Below are 20,541 nucleotides of genomic sequence, written 5' to 3' on the forward strand. Positions count from 1 at the left end.
GGGGTGGCCCCACCGAAAATCCCGTCGCAGCCAATGGCAGGCGTCCTCGACGGATGGCGTATTACCCGTCGACCAATCACGTTGCAGATAAGACCTGCAGGTGTGCCCCACCGCAACACCAAAAGCGCAAAGTACACACCGTGGGGTCCCAAAAAGCGCACGAGTCGGGCTCACCGTCTCCTCCCCTGCTACATAACCTAAGCCCACGATATTTTCGGCAGAAAAAAATTTGTAATCTACAGTTCAAAGTTCAAAGTGTACATCGTTACATGTGAATACTATACACGAGGCTGCACTGAAGAGCAGGATCGTTGCACGCTGCACAGAGAAATGATTGCCACGAGCAGCTCGGCGAAGGCGGCGGCGGCCGCCGGGGCGGTGGGCAGCAAGGGGGCGCGGGCGTGCGACGGGTGCTTGCGCCGGCGGGCGAGGTGGTACTGCGCGGCGGACGACGCGTTCCTGTGCCAGGGCTGCGACACGTCGGTGCACTCCGCGAATCCGCTCGCGCGGCGGCACGAGCGGCTGCGTCTGCGACCGTCGTCTCCGCTGCAGTCGCCTCCCGCGGGGGCGCCGATGCGCGAGCGTCACGACGAGGTCGTGCCGGCGTGGTTCAGGCGCAAGGCGCGCACCCCGCGCGGTGGGCACACCAAGAGCGTCGGGCAGGTGCTGTCGCGGCGGCTCGTCGTGCCGGAGGCGGCCGGCAGGGACTCGCCGGAGGGGCGGAACAGCGAGGGGGAGGTGGAGGAGGAGCAGCTGCTCTACCGCGTGCCGATTTTAGACCCAGCCCTCGCTGAGTTCTGTTCACCGCCGCCTCTCGAGGACGCGGTAGCTGCCGCATCGTGCTGCAACGAGGACGGCTCCGTCGAGGATGCGATGAAGCCGGATGCAGTGCCACCGCCGCAGCCGGCGGCGCAGTTCTTCCACGACGGCGTTGCCAACTTCGGGCCGACAGACGCCGAGCTCAGGGAGTTCGCCGCCGACATGGAAGCCCTCCTCGGCCGCGGCCTGGACGACGGCAACGACGAGGACTCGTTCTACATGGAGACGCTGGGACTCCTCGACCCGGTGGAAGACGACGATGGGCGAATCAAGGTGGAGAAGGACACCGGAAGTGCCTGCGAAGCCAGCGGCGCGCTGGCATGCGCCGGCCTCGAGCTGGAGCCAGAGGCGTCCGACGAGATGATGGGCATCGATTTCGACTACGGGTCGCCTCAGGAGACACCGAACGAGAAGGCCGCGAGCAGTGGCACCGGCGCCGATGCCCAGTTCTTGCAGAGGAGCCTCTCGCTCACCCTCAACTACGAGGCGATCATCCAGAGCTGGGGGAGCTCGCCGTGGACCAGGGGCGGCGAGCGGCCGCACGTCAAGCTCGACGACTGCTGGCCCAACGACTACACGGTACGTTCGCGCACACGCAGAGCACGTTCGTACACACACGTGCATACAACCACTTGTGTCGTGCATGGTGTGCATGGACATATTAACTTGGAGTGGTTGTTAACTTTGATTCTGGTGGTGCATACAGGGCATGTGGGTGGTGGGAGGAGTGGTCGGTCATGGCGGGGAGGAGCTGGGCATGCCGAGGCTGGGGATCGACGGGGGCCGGGAGGCACGGGTGTCACGGTACCGGGAGAAGCGGCGGACGCGGCTCTTCTCCAAGAAGATCCGGTACGAGGTGCGCAAGCTCAACGCCGAGAAGCGGCCGCGGATGAAGGGCCGCTTCGTCAAGCGCGCCACCGCGGGAGGCAGCGTCGCCGTCGCCGGCCTCGCGTAGCTGACACCCGTACGGTGCACCGCGTGGCTGCACACTGCATGCAGGTGCAGCCGCCGCCGGCCGGCCGTCACGCCGCTCGTCCGTCGTCATGAAATGATGACAAGAACAAACAACTCGTCGAAGCTGCTTTTAGTTCATTCAACTTAAATCAAATTTTGTGCATTTTTCTTCACCGATCATGCATTTTGCCACTGATGGTTAGCTGTGCCTTCGATCGGCACTTGCTTGTGACCATGGTCGAATAATAATACTTGCTGAGTGAATTGTAACGCTTTGTTGGACAGTTCCGAATTTATTTTTGCCCTCTGTTTTAGAGGGTTGGTCAGTTTGGTGGCTCTGGATATGTACATGATGATCATTGCCTCGCAGATGCTTTTTTTTGGTGAAAGACTTGCAGATACATACTGTAGTTCCAAAGAACACGCAGGGTCATACATGTAAATCATTGATTCATTATTGACTGAATTTGTCCGGTTGTTGGATGAGTTTTATTTACAAGGAGGATGAGGTAGATGGAAATTTTGTTCCTCAAATTCAAACGGGCTGTAAAAAATATTATTTCCGAATAATTCGCATGTGCATATATACATGTATATTATTAAATGGACTATGTATTCTGAAATTCACTAGAGTCAATTTCTAAATTTAAACTATGTATTAAATTGAGCAATTGCATTTTTGATTTCTTGATGTTATGATTCTTTGTGTGGCAATTCGAATTTGAATTCTCTCAAATTCGAATCTTGTCTTAGTTAACTTCAGCTAAATCCTAATCCAATTCAATTCAGTTCGATTCAATCATACTTCAAGTTCAAACCTCATAAATTAAAATTAAATTTGAATTACCTTAAATCCCTTTCAAATTCAAATACATTTATTTGAATTTGTCATTTAACTCTCTCTCTCTCTCTCTTCCCCCCCCCCCCCCCCCAAATCTTTTCCAACGATCAAGTGTTCATCTTGTTTCTCTCCAAATCCAACTTAGAGCAATAATTCAAATTGTCAGCGATTGGTAAATTGCCAATCTATCAAACCTGTTGAAGAATTAGGGGATGCTTTGAGAAGACAAATCACAAGGGAACACACATGTGTGTTTTTAGACAGGTTCGGGTCTCCCTAAGGATAATAACCCTACTTCATGTTTGTCTTGTATTGGTATGAGTCTATTACAAGGGGTGGCTAGCCTAGATGGATCTAAAGCTAGTCGGTAACTTTCTCCTTGACTTCTGTTGGCTTGTCTTGCTTGTATCGCTCTCTATTGACTTGCCCACCTTAGGGGCCCTTAGCTCCGTATATATATGAGGTGCCGTACGCCCTCTAGACTCCTTCCGATTCTTGAAGATAAACCTTCCTTGTTACAAGACACTTTGGGTATCTATAGGTAGTTTTCTTTCTTCTAAGGATCTCCTTCATAAAGATAAAGATATGTTCCAAGAATTATGAGAAATCCTAAAGTACCCGAATATGATAACAATCCATTATTCATCATCACAAATAATCTTTGAATTATTCTAACTCAATTTCCTTAAACCAAACCTTTTTCTCAAAATGATTTCTAATCCTCCTTGTCATAGGCCGAAATTACCTTTTCTTCAGCTCAGCTCGGCTATTCCTCTCACCCTGGGCCACACTAGCCCAACCTGCCGAAGCTAACCTGGCTTACTTTCCTCCTTTTCCATTCTCTCTGCGACCTGGGCCACCAACCAAGCCCAGCTGTGCGCAGCGCTCCACGCGCCAGACCGCCATGTCATCTTCGCCAGGGCCCTAACGATCGAGCAACCCCACACCACTCTCCTCCACCGACGAGCGGGACCTCGAGCGAGGAGCTTCTTCCACCTCCTGCTCCCTCTATTTCCCGTCGGCGTCTCCTTTTCCTGCATTCAAGCGCCAATGACTTTCGCTCCCTCTCTCCGCTCTCACACCCACACGGCTCGAGGCGATAGACTGACAACCCAAGACTTCGGTGACCACCACCCATTGACACCCGACCACACGTCGCGCGATTTCTAGGCGGCGGCGTATTAAGGACCCCTGGCCATCACTATGTTCACCCAAACCGCGTCACCATCGAGCGTCCTCATCCTGTTCATCAAGAAACCGAGCCCCAACACTGTGTCCACAGCACCTCGAGCCCATCTGTGCTCCTCGGACCGCTACACCCTATAAATGGAATCACTTGACCTCGATTTTTCCTTTTCTCTCACTCGGAGATCTCAGATTCACCCTCGGTTCCTCATCGCGTCGTACCACTGGTTGTCCTCGCCGCCACCGCCTTTCCGCTGGAGGCCGACAAGGGAAAAGTCCCGAGCGACGCCGGTGCCACCCGCAAGTTCCCCTTCACCTCTCGCACCGCCCCAAGCCACCGCCATCCGAGACTATCGCACTGAGCAGCTTCTGCCGTCAACCCAGTGTGCACATCCGTGACTCGGCCACCGCCACAGAGCAAAGCGACTGCACAGCCAAGTACTCGTGCGCGCCCGTACCGCGTTGTCGTGCCACCACCATGGGATTCCCAACACCGCACACCTCTCCACCGATGGTTGCCTCTTCTTCATCTGCAGAGCACTGGTGAAGCCTCTCTCTCTCTCTCTCTCTCTCTCTCTCTCTCTCTCTCTCTCTCTCTCTCTCTCTCTCTCTCTCTCTCTCTCTCTCTCTCTCTCTCTCTCTCTCTCAGTACTCCTATGTGGCCCTGCTCTGCGCTCGTGCGATTTTCCATCGAGTAGAAGGTGCTCCGCCGTGGTGCTCTTCACCGCCAGTTGCCCTTGCCTCTCCGGTGTGACGGCCTTCGAGCCGTGGTGGTCACCCATAGTCTGTAGATGGCGCTAGGCCTCTTTTGTAGGTTGGACGGAGCCCCAATCAGAGGGGATATGCTGCTCATTTCTCTCCGCCACCTAGCCAACTCCGGCCATCGTCTGTCCTAATCGTCGGCTGGCATGAAGGTTGTGCAAAATGAAATCGTTGTCCCTTGTAGGGGCCCGTCCATAGGACCTTGTCCGGAGCCACTGCGGGTTGTCCATCACCGGCGAGTCACCAGTGAGCCGCCGACGTGTAGGACTTCTCTGTGTGTCGCTTGCTCCAGCACAACCGATCGACCGGACTGGCCTGCTAGCGTAGCCCATCAAGGCCACAAACCGTATTTCCACCGGGGCCGGCCTCCTGACGCATTAACTGGCCGGCTATTTTCTTCGGGAGTTTTTTTATATTTTTTTATTAAAAATTAAACAAATAGATTCCTCGTCGGAATAATCGTAAAAAAAGGCTGCAGTCCTCTCAAAAAATGGTTAGGAAGCCTTACCACTCTCTCGAGGGCGGGTAGGGTAGGGCCTGCCGCGCTGTGGGAGAGTGGTTAGCAGCCTTGCCGCTCTCCTAGGGGGTAGTTAGGACATTTTATTTTTAAAAGTTGTAAAATTTACTATAAAATGTTGCTCAATATTTAAAATAGGTATTTTGTAAAATTTGGAATTAAAATGGTTGAAGAGTACTGAAATTGTATATTGGGGAAGCGAGATTTTGGAATAGTTTATGTATTATTCGAAGGATAAAAAATCAATATTTGTGAACAAATTGTATATGTGAAGCACTCGCAGCATATTACGCGGGAATGAGGTTGCGAACGGCGACAAACATAAGATTAAACATATGATGGAAAAAATTACATGAGACTGTAACTACGATGACACGACGAGAAAAAAAGTGACATGTACGGTTCGCACAAAGATCTACTTATTAGTGCGCTGCTCCTAACCATAACATGTCTTAGGGAGTGAAAACATGTCAGGTTACATTAGATACTCTCTACTGAGTGTACCTATGATATTTTTCCTTTTGCAGGGCATCGAGACCTGCTGCCTTAGCGCGACGAGCCCTCTCTCGCTTCCTTGCCCTCTCAGCCTCCCGAACCTGAGCCACGGTATGGTCCTACGTTTCCTTCCTCATGCGCTCTTCTTACTACCGCTTCAGGCGTAGTTCCTCTTGCTGTTGCTCGTAACCACCTCATGATCATGTCGACCTATCGCTTCTGGTCCTCATTTTGCTCAATGTCGAGCCATTGAATAAAATCACAGATCGGTGGAGGAAACTGAACAAATAGAATAAGATGAGAGGTTAGTAATATAGGGTGTGAAATCGGGAAAGATGTTGCTGATATTTATTGCTATACCGGTGGATACTCATACGGTCCGTGTTGATGCTTGTCGTATTGGTAGTTGGCACACATGAAGAAGCGTAACCCATAGGTGTATGAGATGTCCTGCGACTCGCGAAGCCTGCAACGGTCACTACAGAAGCACATCGGTGGTTCGATCCCTTGAGGGATGAAAATCCCCCAATATTTCTTGGGTGGGCTTGGTGGAGCTGAGGAAGACATTGCAGTTGAGAGAACTGAGAAATGAGTGGTGCATCTATGTATGGAGGTTGGGTTATTTGTGGTGGGGGAAGACAGGAGTATTGGATTCCCTCTTGAAGAAAGGAGTGGGTGGAAGGGTTTAAAAGGCGGCAAGAGCATTGGATTCCATCTTAAAGAATGGAAAAGTTGTGGTATTGATGCTAGACAGAGATTCCATATGTCAAGGTACATGTGTTATCATTAATTTTTTGGTAAAATCTGTCCCGTGTTGTCACTTCTTGTCTAAAGCCTGCGCAAGGACAAATGTGTTGCCATTTCATGGTTAAAGTTGAGTGGTGCGGTCAATTCATTTCTACAGATTACTCTAGAAAATAGGTGATAACGTTTAATGGTTAAAGTTCAGTAGTGTGGTCACTTCGTGAGTAATGTTAGACTCCCGACAGAGTTAGTGAGCGGTTACTTCATGTATAAGTAGTTTTGTAAGATATATTTTTCTAGGTCTGTCGTGAACGGTTCATACATGGCCGAGGACGATAGAAAGTAGCGTGTGGTCACGTTAGATTAAGAAATGCAACTAGCATGCAATCACATTGGAATAAGAAATGCAGTTATGATATGATAAGTGGATCATAAAGATTACACGCGTCCGAATACGTAAGAAATAATCACGAATCGAATATGCATATGTAAGTTAAAAAATAAATGTACAATCCTACTGTTGTCTCCCCCACTGCCGTCGGCCGTTCCCCCATCATGGTCCTGTTGCCGCTGCCGCTGGTTGACCCTCACGTGGCCTCTAGAGTAGGTCAAGGAGTCGGGTGGACCAACCTACCAGGTAGGCCTAGTAGGGAACACCGGTGTCGAGGCCCCCTCCTGCGTGTGCTGTGTTCGAAGTGTAGCACTGGGTACCTAGGATTGCTAGAGGACGTCGTAGTCTGGTGTGCCCCCAAAGAAGTCCCGCACGAGGTCGTACGAGAGGTCCGGCCCAGACTCATCCTCCTGAGTAGGGTACGAAGACTGCGAAGGATCCGCGGGCGTCCATGTGTATTGGCTGGAGGGGCCTACGAACAAATAAATGTATTACATATGGAAAATATGGAAATAAAAGTAGTTGTACAAAATGCACTATTATACCTATGTGATATGCCAGTGCAGCAGAAGATGGCCAGGCTGGTGTGCCGTAGTAGGAGTCGAACGGTGGTGGTGGGATCGGATCGTGGGGCAACTGAAGACGGGCCGGCCTCATCACCGAAATAACCTGTGGAAAATATTAGATATACTGTTGAATATATTGAATACGGGAATGTAGTGTAGCCCAGTACCTGAGGGTGGAGGCACAGGGCTCGGTCTACGTGGTTGTGTCAAAGTGTGTGTAGGTGCACCTAATATTTGTTTAAAATCAATGCACCAGTAAGGAACGAATATATTTAAACACTGTGCGAATAAAAAATCCGTACCTATTGGGTCCGGACCTGCATGGTGTGGTAAAAGGGGTCATGTGGGTGCCGACACCGATGAACGGCGGTGCACATTAGACCTCCTGGACGACTCGGCATGGACCCCACTCGACCTGGGAGGCGCTCCTGTGACGTCTGTAGTGGACCGACAAGAGGTAAGCTTCAAGGCTAGCGTGGTCTTGTCGAAAACCCACTTGACGAACCTTGCTACATTCGACGCACTGAGGTGCACCCCTTACCTGAGGCTGTCCATGGTACCAGCTGTGTCCCTATGGATATCATAAATGATATCGGTCTGTGGAAACAAACAAGAAATAACAATTTCAATTTATAATCGTTGTTATGCGAGTATGGAGTACTGAAATGAGATGTAAATTACACATACCGCCAATGCAGCATCCTCATCCCAATGGCCTGGGTACGCCTCCGTAGTCGACGTGACGTGGGGCCGGACACACTCTGGGGTGTAGGTGACCTGTGTACGTGTATGTGGCACATACCACTGTAGGTATGTCCTCGAAGCTCCGCTCGTCGAAGGGACGCGCCTCCTCCATGACATCCTGAAGGGCTTGGGCCCATGTTGAGATGTACGGGGCGCCTCCTCCACGACACTAGAACGCGCCACAATACTCACCTACACAACAAGTGCATTTTTAGGACAATACTTGTACGTGTGACCTGTTTCATTGCACTAGCTGCATCGCTTGACCCTACGACCCACCTCGGATTCATCCATATCATTGCAGATCAGGCGAGTTTGTCGACAACCCGGTGCGTTCTTCATCTTTTCCAAATCAGGCATATAGATTTGTGAAGGGCTTGGATTACTTGTAAAAGTGTCAACAATGTCGTAACCATACAGCTCATGATTCCAGGTGTTCAGTATCTAATCCTTCATGAAATACTTTGAAACATATTGCTTGGGAAGCATATTGTGCTCCGCACACGCAGCTATCACGTGTGTACAAGGTTTGTGAAGTAATTGTGGCTTCTGGCACATACAAATGCATGTCCCACTCCTAAGCATGCACTCTTGCACATGCCGCTCACGTCTTCCACCCCTACGACCCTTATCCCGGCATAGGACACTAAACCTGTGCTCCGCAGTCCCTTCTTGATTAGCGCGATGCATGTGTGCCTTCTTTGTGGCCTTCTCCATATACTCACATAGCATTCATTCATAAAGCATACGATTATCCTCCACTACATTTTTAGCAGCTGCGTACCGATCAATAAAGTATTTACATGTCCCATGCAAAATGCCTTCTAAAATTCTAACGAGTGGGAGGGACCTCATTTCTCGCATGACCCAGTTATAAACCTTAGCAAGATTTGTTGTCATTACTCTATACCTTGCCCCACCACTGTCGTACAGTAAAGCCCATTTTTCATTTAGCTCATTACGTATCCACTGTGAAAAGCTCCTAATAACTGACCCTGACCTCCTTACTATCTGAGTATCTGTTGGGAGAGGTCCAAGAGCTATCGGTTCATCGCTAGTAGGTGCAACCTCTGCTGTTTGTTTCAGAGTTAGTTCGTCCAGTCTTGCCCATAGGGCATTGAACTTCTATTGCTGGTTTTGACTGCACAATTTTTTGAAAAGTTTCATCAACTCTTTGTTTTTTAACTGTCTATAGAAGTTCGCACCCATATGGCACATGCACGACCTGCTCTTCAGGTCAGGCCACTGTGCTACAACACCCTATCGAACACTCCCATGTTGCATATCCAGCAAAGCCTGCAACAACCCTGCATATCTATTATGAATCAGACACACATCTGGCCGGTCAAGAACAATAGCATGCTTCACCCGCTTAAGGAAGCAATACTAGCTGTCCTCGTTCTCACTCTCCACGAAGGCAAACCCCAGTGGCAGGACTTTTGTTACCGTCGACCCCAATTGCAGACAATATCTGTCCTTTGTACTTCCTAGTCAGGAATGTCCCGTCCAGGTAAATGATGGGTCGACAGTTCTGAAATGCTTTGATAGTTGCAGCGAATGCAAAGAAAGCACGTTGCAATACTCGTTTCCCGCTATACTCTGCATCAGTGGAGGGGTAATGCTTGATATCATAGTAACTGCCTGGGTTCGTTCCACATATTGTGGCTAATTGACGAGGTAGATTGTGATATGAATCTTCATATGTTCCGAACCTCATCTCAATAGCCTTCTGTTTCGCCCTCCATACCTTTGCATAGTTTATTGTATACTAGAACCTTTGCTCAATAGCACATATTATTGATTGTGGCTCATACCTTAGGTTGTCCACAATCTCCCCATACATAACATTAGCAATAAAAGCAGATGACAGGTTCTGGTGGGCGAACTCTATTTCCTCAATGTGACAATTATGTTCCCTAACTATTGAGCACTGCCAGTAGTCTACCCATTTCCCCCTGAATGCATGTACCCGCCAAGGACATTGAGGCACCAAACACTTCACATCATACTCCCTTTTACTGGATTTAACAACTTTGAACTGCCTCCGAAAAGATAACGACCAGAATTTAAATGCATCAATAATAGCCTCCTTTGTAGGGTACATAGCACCCTGAGACACCTCGTTCTTATGATACTGCCATGGTGTCCGATCAGCCTCACTAACCACCAGATTTGAAAATTCATGATCCCTCCACTCTACAGGCACTGGAGTATTACCCTCCTCGTCAGATGAATCCCCATCAGCAACGGCTTCCTCCAGCTTTTGATCCTCCAACTCCCATCTCTCCAATTATGCTAGGGATGTGCTCCCTCTCATCGGCTACACCCATCGGTTGCATCTCAGGATTATCCCCAACATCTGCCCTAGTCCTGATATTTACCGGGTCTGATTCATCTTCCACTGCCGCACTTGGTCACGCTACTGCTTTCGCAGAGTTTACCTCTGTTTGATCTTTCTGGTATGCCTCAGCTAACAAAATTAGAGGTAGGCCACGTTCACAAGATATATCTATATATTGCCTCCAAGTTGATGTGGCTTCGATCGGAACAAGCTCGCCAAAGTATCCCTGACTAGCATGGATGAGGACAGCTTTCAGCTTAAGATCATGTTGCTGCGGATCCAGTTGGAAAAACCGCATCAGCCACTTGCACACACCCGCAATGGTCCTCTCATTAGCTTTACTAAGACCCTTCATGACATGACGAAACTCAAACAGATCTACACCATTAGGACCATACCTAATTTTACCCTCACCATAATATATCTGAAAAATTAATTTATCTGCCATCCCTGAAAACATCCGCAAATATAACCAATGTTAAGACCGATGAACTATATTTCTGAGTATCAGAACTAAAAAAATTACTGACACCGATTCATGCCTCATAATAGGTTCTTCAATAATACTCCTAACCAAACTAACCTACAATTATTACTCTATACAATCTACATTTAATAGCTATCCTACCATGTTGGAATTAATATTGACAGTATACTAGTATTTTCTAAACCCTAAACCCTAGGTCATACAATGCTAATTCCTATATCACATATTGCTACCCTACAATTATTACTCTATACAATCTATATATTCAAAACTACCTTACTACAAATAATATTTTGTATTTAATTACTATCCTACTATGTCATAATTAATATTGATAATATTCTACTAAATACAGTATTTTTTAAACCCTAGGTCATACATGTCTAAACCATATGTCATACAGTGCTGCTATACTTATTAACAACAATAAAAGTATACAAGAAATTACCGGAAAGTACTCTTCAAATCCGCAGATGAAATGCAGCAGAGCTTCGCCACGCTCTCTTCCTCTCCTCTCTTCTTTAAAGCTTTCTCTTTTGTGGGATTAAAATGAGGATTTCTCCTCGATTTTCAGCCTTTTATAGAGAAGGCAGGAGGTGGGGGGCGGGCAGGCAGCCTCCTTACCGCCCCCTGAGAGGGCGGCTCAGGGGTGGTAAGGGTAGCACGCGGGCGGGAAGTCCCTACCCGCTCTTTGAGAGGGCGGTTAGGGCCCTTGCCGCCCTTCAGGGGGCGGTTAGGCCACCCGCCCTCTTAGGGGGCAGTAAGGCTACCTAACCGCTCTCTCAGGGGGCTGCAGGCGCCTATTTTTTAATTTTTGCGACGAGAAATCTATTTATTTAAATTTTTAATTGAAAACATATAAAAATAAAAAAATCTTTTCTTCAGTGTATCCACCAAATAAAATCGTGGCCATTCTCTTTCACCTTAGCCCAGATTTAAATTGGGCCAGGCCACAACTCAGTCGAAGCCCAAAGTAGCATCAGGCCCTAACACAAACCAACCCTAGCCTAAGTACTATTTGGTGGGACCTACCAGCGCTGTTCAGTGGGACCCACCTGTGGGCTCCACTTGTGAATAGTATTATTTCGGTTTAGCTCGATTTAGTTTTAAGTCAATCTTCCGGGAGTTATAACTTCTCCGTTCTAACTCTAATTTGGGCGATTCTTTTACCGATATTCCTCTAAAATCACGATCTAGCTCCCTACCAAATCTTGTATTTTTAGGAGTTCAATTGATTTTCTTATCGGGTTTTTTCTGTCACAATACTTTTTATCCCAGAAATATATTTTGTCGTTTAGCTAGCCTACAAATAGATTTAGGATAAGGTCATCCTTTAATCATGTTCTAGGCTATAATAATATGTTTAATCCCTAGCTTAAATATAGATTAACCATTTAGATAATTAAGAATATTTTTAGTTTTGGAATAACTAAAGGGTAGCTTAATAATTAATGTTAGAATAGATTATTAATTCATGCTTTATTCTATAAATTTAATCTTAGTATAACGTAATAAGTTAACCAGTATAGCTGCTAGATAAATAAATAACATTCAATAGTATATAATAGAATAATTAAATGTTAGTAATTAATTAATTAGATATCCTTTTAATAAGAATAGTTTAACCTAGTTAATTAATTACATAAATTTTTTTATGATAGCAATTAAATATAGCCCAATCAGTGTAGTAAATAAATACTAGGTAATTGAGAATATTTACTAGATAACCTTGGCTTAGTGTATAGATTAGAATAACTAGTCTTATTAGCGCATCTACGTCACGTCTGTTTTTTATTTTTCTGTATGGAGCAAGACAAAAGAAGATTAAAAAAATTAGGTTCACAATTTTTGTATATTTCAATATTTGTTTCAATATCTATAGTAATTTTATGCATGCATATAGTTTTAACATTTAGGTGAAAGAAATACTAATCTAAAAAAATTTGTTTCATATTTGTTTTTGAGTTTTAGATATTTTTCTTTGCATTTTAGATTTTTTTCAGCTAATTTATTAATATAACTAATATTAATTTCGACATTTTCTAAAATTTTCTGAAAAACATATGTATATACATACATATATGTATATATATACACACATATATATAAGTATATGTATGCATGTATATGTATATACATACGTATACATGCATATATATCCAGGCCAACTGCTAGCAAAGGCCAAGTGTTTTAGAATTCTTCCGCCGTTAGTAGATAGTATTGATTAATCACAACACATAAAGTACATATAGTAATAGCCACTTAGACATATACTTACGTATATATGTATATATGCTTACATACATATAGACGTGAGCATCACTTGTACATAAATATGCACCTACCTACACGAAGAGAAACTTAACTGAGGTTATCCAATAGTTAAGCTAATAGAAGCTCACTTAGTTGGTAGTGACTTGATTAGGCTTCCTCTTAAAAGTTGATACAACAATTAGTTAACAACTTTACCTAGCTTCACTAGATAACTCCGCTAGACTTCATATGTCAATTTCGCATAGCTAAGAGTAGCCGATTGTCTTTCCTCTTGGTTAGCTTTCATCATTTTTCCAGTCTTTTTTCTTTCACTTTGGTGTTCCTTTGGTTTTGTTATGGTGTTCCTTTGCTTAGTCGTTGTGCGCTTTTCGTCATTAATCTGTGTAGGCTTGAAGCCAAGAACCTAAGCAAGGACGTAAAGAAGGAATTGTAGGTGAGACCCGATGATAAAGAACCTGTGAGACTCGAATGACAAGTCTAATCGAGAATTGACCTTCGCCAAGGCTAGTCCTCACTCCTTGATCATACTGATCTCATGTTTGCAATATAATAAAACGACAAACTAGAACTGATAGTTATACATGCATACTATATATGATAATTTATCTTTAAATGCTGGTATTAGCTAGACTTTTTTTATTATTTTAGCCTTTTTTTAAATTAATATTTTAATAATAATCTGCCGAAACCTAAATTTTCAGGAACTAGCCTTTTTTGTCACGCCAAAATGCCTGGCATGACTCCCCAACGTAGTCACGCCAATAATTTTGGCGTGACTAAAGTGGCCACGCTGGCGGAAACTCCAACACCTTTACATGTGGATTCGACGTGGCCTGAGTCACGTCAAATTGGTTTGCGTGACTCGGGTGAACAGTATTTTTCAGATGAACAGTGTTCCCTGCGGTTTCAATTATTCTCTTTTTCTTTCTCTATTTGAACAGTGAGGTTATCGTACTCTAAAATTCATGAAACTTTTTTTTATGTCCTATAATTCATGATGAATCCATTTTAAAAGGATTCACCTCAATACCCCATCTAGGTTTCAAAATAAAAAACTTCAAAAATAGTTACTTTTAGAAATTCTAGTAATTTTTAAGGTCTCAAATAAATTCCAAAAATCTGAGAAAATTCATTAATATTCCTATCATGTAGCGTAATAAATTCTAAAATTATTTCCAACCCTAGGTTACTTGGTGAAAAAGTGAGTTCCTTCGCAATGCTCCATTTATATGCATTTTTATCATTTCATACTATTTAGCCTTATAAACGTCCTCTAAATAATTAGCAATTATAATCGATTTTTCTCAAAATTTTGCCAGTGCTTAATGCAACATGTACAGGTCCTATTTGCAAACATGCACATCCAATAGAGTCGTAGAATTTGAATTATTCAATTTCGAATGTTGGTATATGTTACAATTTGTTCTATAACAATAATACTTATGTGACTTGTGGAGCCAAAAAGGATTGCCATTTGTGGTCTAAACCATACCAAATTTATTGTATGGATAGTTCAGAATATGTTTTAGCCGAACCACATACATGATTTTTAAGAAGACTAATAAACTTTAAATAAGTAGACTAAAGAGAAAGAATAAATGAAAAAGAGTAAAGATTGGTATATAAATTACAAAAGTTATTTTACATAGTTATACCTACCATCCGAAATGTAGAGGTGTTGTATTGTCTTCTTAATACCTTTGATATAAGTTGTTGTAGCAGGTTCAATAGAGACCCTTTGTCCTATTGTGTTTGTATAATGTTAGATTATATGTTATTTTATTAAAGTTATATGATGTTATTACAATAGATAAAATGTATATTAGGAATGGTAGATGTAATATATAAATAAATATATAGTTACCTGACATGTCTCTAGTGTAATCAATTCTGGTCCTTAATGTATCAACAGATGCTAGAGTATATGCATACTTGGGAAACGTTGGAGAAGCACCAGGGAATTCAATTACCTCAGTGTGACCCGTGAATTTTATCATGTATATGTGGTCAACTGCTCGATAATTATTCTTAGCTAGGAACACTTGGAAAAACTTTATGAAATATACAACTTCTTCTCTAAGGTGTGGTTTGAATTGATCTACATGGCGTTGTGGCACTTGAGCTTCCATTACATTTCCCTATACATTTGCATAGAAAATTATTTTAAATGATATATACTCTTTTATTTTTTCTAAAGCACCTAATATTTGTGGATACCTCTTGATCCAATAGTACAAAATCAAGTCTATGGACCTTTTCTGGTTTGTCATCCAGAATATATTCGGATAATCTTGTCACGACAGATGTGTCGTCATTTCATGCTAAAAGCTCTGTAGTGTAATCACCATCGGATGGCTCATTCCAATCTACAGTTAAACTACTCATGGATAATGGTTGCCACTGTTTCATTCAATATAACCTAAATTGTGTATAGATTCTTGATGAACATATCTCATGGCTTAAACCTAAGAACATTAATGTTATCAATTGCCTACTTTAAACAAAATTAGAAATTATTTCCTAATTTAAATGTACGTTTCAAAATGCTTAATTCACACTGTAGTCTCAAAGGCTGTGGGTAGCCATAGCACTTAGCCATGTTTGAACATGCGCAATTTAAAGTTTATTAGTCTTCCTAAAAATCATGTGTGTGGTTCGGCTAAAACATATTCTGAACTATCTATACAATAAATTTGGTATGGTTTAGACCGCAAATGGCAATCCTTTTTGGCTCCATAAGTCACCTAAGTATTATTGTTATAGAACAAATTGTAACATATACCAACATTCAAAATTGAATAATTCAAATTCTAAGACTCTATTGGATGTGCATGTTTGCAAATAGGACCTGCACATGTTTCATTAAGCGCTGGCAAAATTTTGAGGAAAATCAAATATAATTGCTAATTATTTAGAGGACGTTTATAAGGCTAAATAGTATGAAATGATAAAAATGCATATAAATGAAGCATTGCGAAGGAACTCACTTTTTCTTCAAGTAATCTAGAGTTGGAAATAATTTTAGAAATTATTACGCCACATGATAGGAATATTAATGAATTTTCTCAGATTTTTGGGAATTTATTTGAGGCCTTAAAAATTACTAGAATTTCTAAAAGTAACCATTTTTGGAGTTTTTTTTATTTTGAAACCTAGATGGGGTATTGAGGTGAATCTTTTTAAAATGGATTCATCATGAATTATAGGACATACAGAAAAAGTTTCATGAATTTTAAAGTACGGCAATCTCACTGTTCAAATAGAGAAAGAAAAAAAGAACAATTAAAACCGCGGAAAACACTGTTCATCCGAAAAATACTGTTCATCCGAGTCACGCCAGCCAATTTGGCGTGACTCAGGCTGCCACGTCGAATCCACGTGTAAAGGCGTCCGAGTTTCTGCCAGCGTGGCCACTTTAGTCATGCCAATGAATATGACGTGACTATGTTGGGGAGTCACGCCGGGTATTTTGGCGTGACAAAGAGGGCTAATTTCTGAAAATTTAGGTTTCGACAGGCTATTATTAAAATATTAATTTTAAAAAGGCTAAAATATTAAAAAAAAGGTCTATTAGCTATAACCCAATTACTAAACCATACTATAATCACTACTAGCAATATTCAACTAATAACCCTAGAATACTCCCAATACTTCATATAATGATGTTGGATGAAACATTGTTAACTAGTTTGCTTAGGGATGGTTACTCTGCTCTCTTTGGAGATGTTTGCTCTCTCCTTGGAGAGTACTTAATAACTTATTATGATCACTTGCTTTGCAAATGAGTGAAATGTGTTAAGGTGATTGATGGTGTGTGTGGTGGAAAATAGTGCGGTGTTAAGAAAACCCTGAAAACCGCTTTGGCAGGGGCAAGCGGGATAGTCCTTTGAAAGTTGGGGGATTATATCCCGTGAGTATTCCTTTGAGAAGGATGCCTCCTGATAAGAAAGTCCTCAGGGGAGGATTGCTGATATGAAGATGCTTGCCCAGCCATGTAAGGACCGAATCGTTGAGCTATTGTGCTAAGCCATCTCGTGTAAGCATATGTCCTGTTATGGGCAGGACTTGATCTCACACCCCATTAGCTAAGCTCGGTACCCACCTTGAAGGCAGGGGTGCAATAGGAACTCGAGAAAAGTCTCGTTACTATGGACACTACAAGGTTTGACTGGTGACATTGCAATGGCTGGACTCGAGCTGCGATTAATCCAATGCTTAAGACCCCTGTTTATCATGTGGGTGGATCGCGTAGCAACATGCTAGATGGGTACGGGATCTTGGTATGATTCACTCCTCCACTTGCAATGGTTGGAGATTGAGCATATCATGTGAGTACAGTGTACAACCTCAGCAGAGTGTAAACCTATTCGAATAGATATGTCCACAGTCATGGACATGCAAAGTTACATATTTACAATGGTTAGTTTTGTGGTGTGTGTACCCCTCGATGTGTGAGTGGGCAGTGTACACATGTTTTGGAGAAAGTCAATCGTATGCCATTGAAACTGGTTGGACTATGTGTCAACTAGCTAAAAGATGGGAACTGCAGGGGAACAGATAGCTTTCCCCTATGGCCAAGAACCTTTATCAATCAAACATAGCTTTTATTTAACTATTTTAAACTAAGTGTTACATCTTAATTCACATTGCATGTAAAACTAGCTTTATGTCCAAACTATAGCCCTATGGCTTTATCCTTCGTTACCTCCCTTATGCATCTACTCAATCTCTTGAAGTAGTGTTAGGACTTGTTGAGTACCTTTCGTATTCGATCTTGCTGCTTTCAGACTGTTGAGATGGAGATCAACCTCGACCCAGATAAAGTTAAAGAGAAGAAGTCTAAGGTCGCGTCCGCACCCAAGTTGGTTGTGGCATTAGGTTGTTCTACTTTGTGCCACTTTGTTCGGTTGTAGGATCTTCTACCTAGCTGGTCTGTCATGGATCCTAGTCCACGAGATCAACGTTCACTCTTTTCATGTAATTATTTTATTCGAAGTATGTATTTGATATTATTCTAATGAATTTTGTGTGTATCGGCTACTTGATCCAGGGACTGATACAGGAGGCACAGGGGAACCTGAGATCAGGGTCTTACATCAAGTATTTTTGGCCTCAAAATTTTGATATGAAAGATCTATGAGAGGCTAATGTAATTTTAAACATCAAGTTAGTTAAGGGTGAGAATGGAATTACACTTTTGCAATCTCATTATGTGAAAAAGGTTTTGAGTCGTTTTGGCTACACAGACAACAAGATCTCTCCAACACCTTATGATTCTAGTTTAATACTTCAAAAGAATAAAAGGATTGCTATCGATCAACTGAGAAACTCTCAGATTTTTGGATCACTAGTGTACTTAGCTAGAGCTACAGGGCCTGGTATCTCATTTGTTGTAAGCAAATTGAGTTGTTTTATTTCTAACACGGTGATGATTATAGGTTTGTGCTTGAGCAAGTCATCCACTGATTGTTAGGTATTATGAATTATAGACTTAACTATATTGGGTATCCATCAGTAGTTGAGGGTTATAGTGACTCAAACTAGATATCCGATGCTGATGAAACTAGGCCACAAATGAATATATATTCACTCTTGGCGGTGCTGCTGTCTCATGAAGGTCTTGTAAACAAACCATATTGACAAGGTTGACCATGAAAGCAGAACTCACAACATTAGATACAACTACTGCTAAAGTAGAATGACTGCGTAAGCTGTTGATGGACTTGCCAGTGGTTTAAAACCAATACTAGATATCCGCATAAACTATGATAATTAAACGATTATTGTCAAAGTGAACCGTTCTAAGGATAACATGAATCCTTAAGATATGTAAAGAGATAATTTAAATCTGTCAGGAAATAGAGAAACTTCAGAGTTATAACCTTGGATTATATGCAAACAGCTAAAAACTTAGCAGATCCCTTTACAAAAGAATTATCATGAAATGTGATAGATAATGCATCAAAAGAGATGGGTATGAGACTCATGCGAGTTATACTATAGTGGTAACCCAACCTATGTCATCGGAGATCCCATAAATTAGGATCTGGGAAGAACAAACTATTGGTTAACAGAAAAAGGGTACTATACAACCCACTCCAGGGAAGATGCGATACACTCGGAATCTATAAGGTAGGTTAACTATTGTCTTAATGTGTTCTATTGACTTTCATTAGTAAAAATACTATCCTACAGAGCATTCTTGAAAGAACACATATATGAGCTTGATTGTTGGTCGCAATCTGTGAGACTTGTGTAATCTCTAATAAGCTCATGAAGAGGTCAAGTAGTACGACTTATATGCTCCACCTGAGGAGTAGCCTACCAAAAACCAAATATCAGTTGTGACTTCAAGTGAACCTTATTTGCACAAAACTTGCAATTCAAGCCATAGTCCATTGTCCAAATTAGTGTAGCTTAAATCTCTAAGCGAATGTTCAATCCTAACAGGTCTCCATCGAAACAATGGTATATCAAATAGTATTGGGAAAAGGGAAATCGCTGTGGGACTTTGAGATCTAGTAGGGAATTGTTAGAATATATGAGTTTGGCCTATTTTATTTTGAGAATAATTCTGAATAAATCTCAAAAGCCCATTAAGTGAAGGGAGGTAATGGGTTCGGGGAATTTGCATCCATACCACCACTTTAGATGCACTTTTCATTTATACCATCAGTTGTGTCAATGATAGGTGGGATCTAGTCCTACATGTCAATGACACAAGCTGGTGGTATAGATGAAAAGTGCATCTAAAGTGGTGGTATAGATGAAATTATTCCAATGGGTTAAGTCACACATTTCTAGTGGAGGTGGTGGGAGACCAACTTAAAAGGAGTTGTGTCCTTCATCTCCTTAGCATATATGGATGAGAGGACTAGAAGACCACACGCGCATGCTCGCTCACCTTGGCTCATCTGGTCGGGTCGGGCGGGTCCGTGGCCAAGGCGCGGGCGCATGCAGGGGGTGCAGTGCCTCCCTTTTGCTGTTTTATGCTTTTGCTATGTGAAAATACAGTCCATAGTTATAAACAGAAATTGTGTTGGTTAAGAGTTCAATCATGACACTTCTCAACCACACGGCTTTCTCTATATATACATATCGTCCGCTGCAAAAAAGAATACACACAATTTAGGGTTCTGCCTCCTTATCTTTGCTGCCCTGCCACATGTAGACTACTTTATCATGTTGCGCTGGTGCGTAGCGTTGATCGGGAGAGTAGGTCTCCAAGACCTGTTGTCCTTAGGATCTTGTATCGGGAGAGGGAAAATAAGATTTTTAGAAAGTTCTCGACATGGCTGCTCACAATATGCGTCCTCTTCATCATTGCTTATTGTATAGTCATCATGGGGACCTCTACATCTCCTACTGCTGATCGTTACATTCACTGTGATTAATGTCTTATTCCCTACTATCTACCATGC

At 43.0% G+C, this 20,541-nt stretch overlaps 1 protein-coding gene across 1 annotated transcript; it reads left to right on the forward strand.

The window, feature by feature from the left end:
* The first annotated feature begins 214 nt into the window (after positions 1–214).
* LOC133926638 (zinc finger protein CONSTANS-LIKE 16-like) lies at positions 215–2,099 on the forward strand. The gene is made up of 2 exons (XM_062372658.1): positions 215–1,398; positions 1,526–2,099. Exons 1-2 carry the CDS (start codon positions 331–333, stop codon positions 1,772–1,774), a joined length of 1,317 nt encoding a protein of 438 aa, XP_062228642.1. The 5' UTR covers positions 215–330; the 3' UTR covers positions 1,775–2,099.
* The last annotated feature ends 18,442 nt before the right edge of the window (positions 2,100–20,541 follow it).

This window comes from Phragmites australis, chromosome 8 (genome assembly GCF_958298935.1).
Source record: "Phragmites australis chromosome 8, lpPhrAust1.1, whole genome shotgun sequence".
NCBI classification, from domain to species: domain Eukaryota; kingdom Viridiplantae; phylum Streptophyta; class Magnoliopsida; order Poales; family Poaceae; genus Phragmites; species Phragmites australis.